This window comes from Olea europaea, chromosome 14 (genome assembly GCF_002742605.1).
Source record: "Olea europaea var. sylvestris chromosome 14, O_europaea_v1, whole genome shotgun sequence".
NCBI lineage: Eukaryota > Viridiplantae > Streptophyta > Magnoliopsida > Lamiales > Oleaceae > Olea > Olea europaea.
Window position 1 is genome coordinate 3407432 of NC_036250.1, and position 11043 is coordinate 3418474.

Genomic DNA, 11043 nt, shown 5'->3' on the forward strand with positions numbered 1-11043 from the left:
CAAGTAGTAGTACCTGAAACCTGTATATGAACTTTTAATCTAGGCCTTGGAAAGAGTCCTAATTGACTGGGATTAGGAAATAACTTAGTTGTATAAGAGTTAGAAAAGAGAATAATAAATAATTAAAACACGTGATATCCAACTCCTTGTTCCCATCATTTCTTCATGTCCGTTTGGAAATCTCTCAGTAGTAATGACTAATGAGTAAGGTGTATTAAAAAATAAATAAATAAAAAAACACTCGTGAACTTACACAAATAGTTTGGACATGTATCTTCGAAATAGTGAAAATCTCATAGAAATTCTTTTGACTCGTGCGTTATAATAATTGTTGATTCGAGAAATCGATTGAAAATTTTTTACTTACAAATTTGCCTTTTCCTTTTTCTTTTGATCTTTACTCTTTGTTTCTTTTTATTCAATCGTATCAAACAGTTTCCTCTTTATAGAGATCAAGGCTTCTCAAGTCGTTTGAGTCTCAACTGGGGTAGGAGAAATTTAAAAAAATAAAAAATAAATAAAAAATCCTTTTATGTGTAGTTTTATTTTAAATTCTATTCTTAAAATGATGCGATTTCCCTGTCAAATTAACCACAGTTTTGTTTATGTACATTAGAAAGTAACTCAAATTCTGAAAAGAACCAAAGTTCCAATTCAACTTGTGACATAATAATATTTTGCATTCATTGATAAAAAATAATAATAGTAATAATTAATAATAATGACACGAAGGTATGTAGAAGTTTGCATGGCTCCCCTGTAAATTTGCTAATGTGATTGGTTGATATATTAGCATTAACATTTTGTGTTAATTTTTGTTAGCAGTGGCCCGAATTCTCTTTCCCTCCGTACAGAACTATAAAAATTCATCTATCTTTTCCATTCATTGAAAGAACGGAGAATAATACGAGGAAGACCAAGTGCTTTGACATCATTTCGACATAGACTTAAGATAGATGTTTGCATGCCAGCCTTTTTCTTGTTCTTGTTTCTTGCTATTCCTTTACATTTAGATCCAACTTGTTTAATGGGTTATTGTCTTGAATATTATAACATAAATCTATAAATTTAAAATTTCATAATTAAAGGCACGTTTAATTTTCAGTTTTCATTCATTTAAATTTTGTTGTTTAAATACTAGATTTAATAAAATTAAAAACCTTAATTAAATTATTTAATATTCATGGATATTTTATTTAAAAAGATGATGTAGGTGTTTGTGTTAACGAATAACTCTATTGTATACAAAATTTGTGTTTTATAAGATGTGCATGTATTAATTGAAATGCCTTCAAGGTTTTCTATAAAGTAACACCATATCAGTTAACTTGATTTCTAAAATACAAGTCTTTATGTTTTATACTAATTTTATTTATCAAATTAATTTTAATGTCTAGACATAAAAATATTTATTAAAGTGATTCCTTAAATGTATTTGGTTTACTTTGTATAACCTAAGCATCAATTATTGTATTTTTAATTTTGATGAACAAATTCGTTTACTATTTTCTTCCAAATGAAGTTGAAGAATAAATAAAGGTTAAAAAAAATGCAACTTCTGCATTCAATGAGGAATGCAGTGAATTGGTTAGTGTTGGAAAACTTGATAACGCTATGGTAATTAATAATTTAATATAGTCATCCACAAATGATACAATCATATACATATGTGATGTGTACCGTATGCATTGAAAATTGATGTTTGTAGAGTCTCGATCCGTCTTAGTCAACTACAAAAATCAATATTATATTATGATATATGGAAATCAAGATATTATTTAGTAATGAATTCTTATATCTTTGAAATGTGGGATGCTTAGAAATTTTGATAGATACACCTTATATTTATTATTCTTTGTGTAAGACTGACTTTTGAATAGTATTAGAAATGGAACTAGAGACATGCAAGTGAAATATAAGAGTTGAACGGATGCAAGAATGTGACTAGATGTCTTCTAAATTTTATTTGTTTATTTTATTATACTTAATGTGACTTTGATATTTTGAAATATTTTAGAAGATTTTGCAGACGTGCAGATATGGAGGCAAAGAATATGCGTTTTACAAGTTGATGGTACCAAATTATCGTCCAAGAGGGACATAAATAAATAAATTGTAGTTCGAGATGGACACTCATAAATCATCGAGGGGGATGTGTTTAAGTTAATAAGGGAGTCATCTTCGAGACTAACCCAACCTTTGAGGTTGGAGATCCCATGAAGAAGGTTCAATGTGGTAGAAACAATCTGTACTGCGTGACTCGTAATATCATTATATTATTTGTACTTATCTCTATAGTGATAGTGCTAATGATAATGTGATGTTAGGAAGGGTCTAATCCTGAATGAGTACCGAGGCGAAAATTCTCACGAGATGTGGATCACACGCACCCTTGGAGGACTCATCTAAGAGTTGCCATGAGGCTGTGGCTATGGGATTGAGTTATTCCCTAGAAACTCTTACCAAGATTTGAGCGCATGGCCATTAATAGTGATACCCGCTATGAACTAGAGTCTAAATAGATATTGTGTGTGGAACGATTGAAGTTTGGCCAAAGAGACTTAGTCTATTATGGCTCTCTCAAATGGAAATTGTTGTCACTAAATGAGTAAGTCAAAACACCTACACTTGTTGCACGGTATTATGTTGTCACTATTATACATTTTTAATTATTTTGAAAGTTTAAAACTTGTGGGAGATTGTTGTGACTTAAAGTTAAGTTTTGACCTTTCAATATTTAACCTATTTTATTTTCTGTTTTTATTTACTTAATAATCATTTTTAACACAATTAAAACATCATAATTCATGTTATAACCTATATTTTAATGACTTAATTGTGAGGTTGATTTTACCTATAAAAAGATGGTTATTTCTCATTGAAAATGAGTATTGGAATCACAATTTGAAAGAAAAAGACTCTATACAACTCTTACTATATTTCAATATTTTGGCAACTCAATGAGAGACGCATTCACTTATCTCTCTATAGTCGTGCCCATAGAAGGAAAGCCACATGAGTTTTATGTTGGAGCGTATCGTGCCTGAAAAACCCACACGAAGGGGAGGCAACACGACTTTAGGACAGCGTCTTCGATACGACTCCCAAAACTTGTTTTCTAAATCTCTTCTTTATTTTATGTTATATTATTCTTAAATTATATTTGTTATGATATATAAATTAATTATGTTAATTGATAAAATTTAAAAAAAAATGTCTACACACAGATCACCAATTTTCCCAACAATTTGTGAATGATGATAAGCGACCATTTTTAAATATAAATATTGTCTTCATTTTCTGATTCTAAAAGTGATTTTTTTCAAGTACAACGGAGATTAAGAAAAAAATTTATTTAGCCCTATTTGTCATCCTTTAACAAATTAAATTATTTGCTACCATAATATTCTTCACACATATTCATATAATAAAATATTCTACACATAAATCAATAAAATTTCTTTAAATTTTAACCACACATTTTTCAAAAAATACTATTTAAAACTCTACAATTTCTCTCATAATGGAAAACAAACAGGCTCTTAGAATCCAAATGAAAGTAATTTTAATATTTGCTTTATAAGTTTATATTATCTATTTCCATGTTATGTTTGTTATATGTTTAATGTCTTTCATTTGCTTGATCGCTAAAATGTTTGTTCAATGATTTATTTAATTTTCGAGAAGTCATTAGATAATTTAGACTCGGTAGCAAGCACTTTTAGTTTTCGGTAGAAGATAAAGATACGTCGTTAATTTTGTGATCCTTCGAGTTATATTCTCACGAAAATTAATGAGGTTGATTATTTTATAAATCATATAAAGATAATAGATTAATATACTTAATTTGAGCTAGTTTGACATCTAAGTGAGATAATTAGCTGTGTATATTTAGAAAGTGGGTAATACATTAATTGCTTCTTCTTCTTTTCCTTGTATGGAATTAATTGAGCCAGGGTAAAATAAAATAATGAATTCTAACATGTCTTCTCAAAAATTCACTTTTACTTGCTTTCAATATTTTCTCATTATCTTTCTTTTAAATAGTTCGTAAAAAGACAAAATCAATTTGTGGGTGTTATCTAACGATTTAACAAAGCATAAATAGGCCAATCCTTATCGCTTTCTTACTTATTAGCGACACACTTACATGCGATATTGCAACGTTGCACATCTAACAATGACGGGATTTTCATAATACGTGATCATATTCAAAGAGCTTTTAAATTTTTATATTTAATTAAATATAATGTTACAAATATTGTCACCTAAACAACTAATATACAACACGGTCACTAAGCCAATATTTGACTTATATTTATAAGTATTTTATTATTTTTATTTATACATTTCAAAAAATTTATAATGCTGGGGTGTCATCAATTGAGATTGTGAAGAACTTTAAAAATCATTTTAAATTTAAGTGTCTCTGATTGAGATTTTAATGAAATTTAATGAAATCTTTTAAAATTTAGATATTCTCAATATTTAGTAGATTTATAAAAAATTCATTAATAGAAGTATTTTAAAAATGTTGGATGGACTTCAAATTTAAAAATATATATATAACTAAATTTTTTGAAATTTTATCATATTTGAAGAAATTTTTATAAAATTTATAAAAATTCATTAGAATTTAATATTTTTTAAAATTCATTAAAATCTTAGTTAAAAACAACCTTTAAACCATTTATAAACGACATGCTTTAGTCGGCATAAGATTTCCACACAGTGCAGAGTCACCAATCCTATCCATACGGCGCACGTTAGAAACTTATCACCACTTAATTGTGACAGATCAGCCAAAAACAACAGGAATAAGAATAATTAAAACACCACCTAAACATCTGCAGCAACACCAAATCATTGAACGATACTCCCATTGTTCAGCTTCACATTGCTGTAATATAGGATATCATTCCAGATTAAAGAAAACCTCCATTGATACGGTCGATCCGTTTGTTCCATTTAAAACCACTAGAAAATCCCCAGAAGATATTCTCCTTATCGCTTTCTTTCATCAAGAAAAGTCATAGAACCCAGAAACACTCACAAATATATCTTATTTAAGAGATAAACGTGGATATATATAGAGAGAGTTATGATGCTATGGAGAAGAAGTTGAGGGAGGTAGGGCAGAGAGATGGCGAGAAGAGAGTGGGGCCATAATGGGAGAGGCAAATGGTGTTCGTACAAGAGGACGACACTCATTGTTTGTTCCGTCAACATTTTCGTTGCTCTCTATGTGCTTCGCAATCTCTACACTTCTGTTTACGTGTACCCGTTCAGTGATTCCCATACCTGTAAGAGCGCATTTGTTAAAAGATTTGACTGTTATGGTTTTCTTGATAGCACATTTGTTACTTTGGAATTTTTTGAGGACCCATTTGGGATTTTTGTTGATTAATTGAGTTTGTCAGTGTGCAATGGTTGGTTTTATGAATATCCAGGCTCTGGGGTGCACCACCGAGAGCTTTCAAGTATTGATTTTTATGATTTTACTGTATTTTTTTGGATATGAGATTTGTTGATTTCCACGTTTTAGTGACCACGGGGATTTTTATTGTTGATTGGTTATGCTGATCGTTTATGAAATTTGGATTTCTCTAGAGATTTTTATTGTTGATTTTGCATTGCACATTGAGAAAATGGGGTTTTGCGTTTACAGCGTTTAGGTACACCTCAGACCAGATCAGGAAAATGGAGGAATCAGATCAAATACGAAAAGCATCAGAACCTACCGAACTTAATAACTTGGTAAAGTCCCTTGTTTGGTTTTTGGTAATTATTGTGGGTGAAATGTAGTTTGTGCTGTATTTGATCGGGAGTAATTTATTTGCAATTGAAGGTAAGACAACTAAAGAAAGATTTCTTAAAAGAAGAAAAAGTGTTGGAACTGCCACAGCACTTGAAACAGAAGTTAGCAGATGAGATTCTAGTCAGGTTAAGAAGCTTGAATGCTGGTGCCACTGCAACCGTGCAACAAGGTGGATACACCTTTGATTTCTATATTTATTTCAGTTGCATGCTTTTACAGTTTCTTTTATTACATTCATGATTTCGCATATTGTTTATTTGATTGAACTTCTGTATTTGTACTTACAAATCTAATAGTATTTTATTTTATTTTATTATTTTTTTTTGTGCCATTACATGATTCACCCAAAACTAATCACTTAAATCCTGTAAGATAAAAGTTGCCTGAATCTGAGTTTGGTAAAGGATGGGATGGATGTTTTATGTGATTAAGGCTACACTTAGGATTTGGACTGGTAGGCACTAGCCTACAGGTCTTAGACGACAATGTGAGGCTAATTAAGCCTGCATAAGGGACAGCCATCCCAAGCATCCGACCGGATGCATGGTACACCCTTTCTACTGTGTTCTGTTGCACCAATCCAAGAAAGGTTTGTACCTGTTTAGCCGTCCTTGGAAGATACAAAGGAAGATTTGAAAGTTGGAAACTAGATGCAAGTCAAGGGTAACGAAGAGATAAGTCTCACCATCATTAGAGTAATCTCGTATTCCTTTAAGTCCTGAATTATAATGCAATGAGTGATCCCAATCGGTTTCTAAATGAAATTTAAAAGTTTTAATGTTTACTTCTGTTTCTTTGTCTCTTTCGAGTTTCATGACCATCAAAACTGAGCTTTAAAGTGGTAATAGAAGTTGCGGCTATTTTATGTTTATGGGTAATATTTTTTGAAGATCAAGCTATAATAGAAAAATGATATGGTACAATCCATTTAAATTATGATTTTGGCTCAACAATATTAAGGCACTTACAAAATTTGCATGACCTTGCCATGTTTTATCTATTAATTGATTGAATTCTCATCAGATAAGGTTTGGCATCTAAAATGCTTTTTAAGGTAACAAAGTTGGACTGAGATTCATGACTGACTTCCTCTACAAAAAGTAGTAGTAGAATAAGATGTGAGAGAGCCATGCTTTTACAAGAAGGTTTTTATTCTGAGAGATGAAGCTCTAGAATTGAAGTTCCAAACAGTATTGGTTTTATGCCACTAAGACTCAACATCAACTTACTTTAGTGATCATTCCATTGCGCTGGTGTCAATGATCTTGAAAGATCGCATCAGGGAGTTTAAATGCATTATTATGGCATAGAGCTAGAGAAGCACGGGGTTTTGCAGCTGGGGCATACCATTTCCAGTTACTGCTCATCTGTAAACACAATTATCCGCAACCCAATTTGGCCTTGCGCAAGACGGCTGCCCGTTAAGTTAGATACCTCTTCAGATGATATGACACATAGAATATAGATCCGTGTCTACCATTTATTTCTATTAAAAACCTCCTAAAGATGAACTCTATGTAGAGTTGATCAAACGATTCTAGTAAATTAGGTTAAGAAGTTGAGTTACTCTTTTAAAAGAGAGATTGGAATGCCTGAACCTATCGTCATGCAGATGTGGGCATTCTCTCTCTTCCTTTTGCCTGCTAGCTGGAAAAGCTCTCTCTAACATAAGACTCGGGCCCATCTCTTTGATTGGTTATAAATGTTTTAAATCATACGTCGTCAGAAAAAGTTCCCTTACTCCACAGGTTGTTATATTTAGAAAATTCTTTTTATGTAAATGCTATATATTTCTCCTTTTTGGGCATATATTTATCAAATAGTGGAGGGTGGCATTTTCTCTCTTCCACCTGCCCATGTGCTGTAAAAGCTCTCTCCACAATAGGAAATGGACAATTTTACTTGTCAGTTGCAAATGCTTAAAATCATATTACTTTTAAAGAAGTACTTTACCTAGCAGTTTAGTTATAGTTAGGCAATCCCTTTTACCTAATTGCTTTTATTATTCACCTTTCTAGATTCGGTGTTGTATGACAATTGCTGGTGGGAAATTTAGTCTCATCTTTGGGTATTATGTTGATGTATCTTGAAATGATGCTTTTCAAAAATGCTAAGCTGTTCAGAATCTCTCTTTAGCTTCGTTGGTATATCTCAAGCTTTGAGTAATGTGTATTTTGTCCCACATGGCGCTCATAGTTCATTTCTACCCACTTACTTAAAGATTTTTATTCCAGTTGCTGATTCGGGGTAAGAGTTGGATGAACTTGAACATTCCAATTTGCTTATTTGACAGTGTCAATTTGTACAATGGTTAGCATGAATTCCAAGCTGCTGTAGAAAAATAATATGCATCATAATAACTTAGATGGACCTGATTCTAGTATTCATTAGTGATACATGAGTGTAGATGAAACTTCTGGTAGTTGTCTTGTAGTTAATGGCTAGATTGATTAGGTTAGGGTTCTGTAGACAGTTTAAAAGCAAATAATTATCTAGTTAGGTAATGCTCTATGCTGGATCTTGATCTTGTGATTTAGATACATTTTGAATCATGCAAAATTGGATGAATAAAATTAGTCTCGTTTCATGTGAAAGTTCTCCACGAGAACTGTAATGAAAAATGAAAAACAATGTATGCAAATAAGTTAGAGCATATACCTACTGAAAGAAATTTAATATGATCTTTGGGAGCTGCCATAGAGCATGTTCAGGTCATCGAAAACAGCTACATGTTTGGCCATATTCAGTATTGTTTTGAAATAAGGTAATAGACTATTCTTGGCCCAAGTGGCATCAAGAGTGTCAATTATCTTCTTTTCTGTCTTTTCGGTATGACTTATTTACTCCAGATCAGCCTTTTTTCTCGTCATTTTTGAATGAATTAAGAACTTGTGGGTTTGCATCATCTTTTCTGATTCTTAAGGGCTAGATTCTAAATTTTGGCCATATCTGTCTTCAGTTCAGTGTTAAGAGTCATTGGATGCTCTTGAAATCAATTTTATAATTTCAGTAGCGGGAGTATATCTTTAGAAGGATGTTAAAATGCTTGTATGTTGTAATTCACAGTTGCAGAGTGCTTCTCGTATTTGAGCTATTATGTGTGCTTTCAGTTATGCGCGTGAGGGTTTTAGTTAAACATTCCTTCGTGTCTGTATTAATGTGTTGGTTATGTGCATGGGCAGGGGATAAAGTCAGAAATAATGATCTGTTAGGTTTCTTGGATCTGTTTTCAGCTTATCTCTTTAGAATGTTCCTTGACTTAAATGAGTAGAAATTGAGCTCAAAGTGCTATTTCAAGGGATAATTTGATCCTCTTGGTTTCTTGGATATGTTAACAGCTGATTTCTTTCCAGAGAACAAATTGCTACATTTAGCCATATTTATCCAAAAAAAATTCATTTTTGAAAAAGTTGAAGAGATGGAATAATTTTTATAAATATATTCATATGGATATATGATTTTCCTTATAATTTCTCGTCCATTGCCATACCATTTGGGATTACTTGTCATACGACCTAAAATCTTCTGAGCATTTGCATAGTTCTTGAAAACTTGAATGGATCTTGGGCTACAACTGAGATGACACGGAAGAATACATATTCGTTGTCATTAAATCTGTGACTTTTCTTTTTGGTGTCTATATGTTGTGTCATCATGTGTATTTTGTTTTTCAATCTGTTAATTTGTTAATGCTGTTTCCATTTTACAGAGGCAGTTGAAAGCTGGCGGAAAGAAAAACTAAAAAATGTAAAGAGACTTGGTGGTGGGAAAATATTGAATTCAACGATTTTGCCTGAGGAAGCTGGTACAATCTGTTCTATACAATATTGTTTCGACCTTGTACTGTTTTAGTATTTCGGATTAATTTGTTGCAATGTCAAGTTTATCTAATGCATTGGCAGGCATTGTTGCCAGAGCTTTGGGTTCTGATTGGGCAGAGTTATTAGAAAATTTTGGCCTCTGGATTCCGATCAAAATCATTAATAAGGAACATGATGACAAACCTGAGGGTGAAGAGGAGTTTGGTAATGACAGTATTTTCTTTGGGTTAAAGATTAATTATTTTGTATCATCTATACATTTTACTGATTAATCACTATTTCTTTTCTTTGCCGTCTTTCTCGTCCTTTTGGATTTGAGATGCATTTCTCCTTCTACTGAGATATATTTCTCTTTCCAGACAGTCGAATCCTACCAGGCAGACAGCTCCCTCTTGAATGCCATGCCGAAGTTCATACAGACTATGGTGGTGATGCTGTCAGGTGGGGCCTTACCCACCATAAAGAGTCTGCATATGAATGTTGTATGGCCTGTTTGAATCAAGCCAAACGGGCCAAACCTGGTGAAAAGAGATGCAATATATGGGTTTATTGCCCATCGGAGACTGGATGCCACTCTCCAGATATTTATGAACACAAAAATCAAGAATGCTGGTTGAAATATGTTAGTTTACTTGCAAACTTTACATGAACCTGATTTTATCGTTATGTTTTACTCATATAAATCATAACCTGTAATGCATCGAAAATAAATCTGTCTTTTGATTACGTTTGCAGTCGAAGAATCCCAAATCAACTTTTAAGGACAGGTATCCTGAATCTTATAGAAATGCACATCCAAATGCGCCATTAATTGTTCCATGGGTAGCTGGCGTGATCAGCGTCTGAGTTATTTCTACTAACGAATAGGCGGCAAAGCTGAAAGACTCCAAGAGAACTTGCAAACTGTGCCAGTATAACCATGAATGTATTTTACGCCTCTTAGTGTGAGGTTCTCACTGGTCCATAGTCGTCATTGTTTGCTTGCTCTCAACTCTTCGCGCGTCTTGTAAACATTGGTGCGTTGGATTTTGTATTACAGAGTACTTGGATTTGTGCTGATGGATTTAAATTGGAAAGTCCAATGGCAAGGATAATGTGATCAAGATATATAGACAAAAACTGATAACAGCCTTTTGCTTGTGCATGTGGTACAAATTGGTACTGATATAAGAGATTATTACTAGTCATTTGTTTCTTATGTTCAAGTCATTATATTTTGAAGAAAAAGGTGTGCTAAAAATTAATGAAATAAATAAGTTCACTATTTTGTAAGGTAATATTACAAGGCTTACTAAATTTGTTAATTGAAAATTATCTATTTTGACTATGTATTTATTTATTTTGGAAAATAGAATATTAATGAAATATCAACACAAAGAAGTTTAAGTAATTTTTATTTGATCA

General features: G+C 32.2%; 1 protein-coding gene across 1 annotated transcript; it reads left to right on the forward strand.

The window, feature by feature from the left end:
• The first annotated feature begins 4820 nt into the window (after nt 1-4820).
• On the forward strand, nt 4821-10833 carry LOC111408806. The gene is made up of 7 exons (XM_023038575.1): nt 4821-5303; nt 5669-5757; nt 5849-5987; nt 9528-9623; nt 9721-9843; nt 9999-10261; nt 10375-10833. Exons 1-7 carry the CDS (start codon nt 5144-5146, stop codon nt 10483-10485), a joined length of 981 nt encoding a protein of 326 aa, XP_022894343.1. The 5' UTR covers nt 4821-5143; the 3' UTR covers nt 10486-10833.
• Nucleotides 10834-11043: the final 210 nt, after the last annotated feature.

Bases quoted from the DNA above. Each gene is read 5' to 3' on its own strand.
- LOC111408806 (XM_023038575.1), top strand. From the start codon at position 5,144: ATGGCGAGAAGAGAGTGGGGCCATAATGGGAGAGGCAAATGGTGTTCG. The intron at 5,988-9,527 runs GTGGATACACCT...TCCATTTTACAG, and splicing joins CACTGCAACCGTGCAACAAG to AGGCAGTTGAAAGCTGGCGG. The intron at 9,624-9,720 runs GTACAATCTGTT...ATGCATTGGCAG, and splicing joins GATTTTGCCTGAGGAAGCTG to GCATTGTTGCCAGAGCTTTG.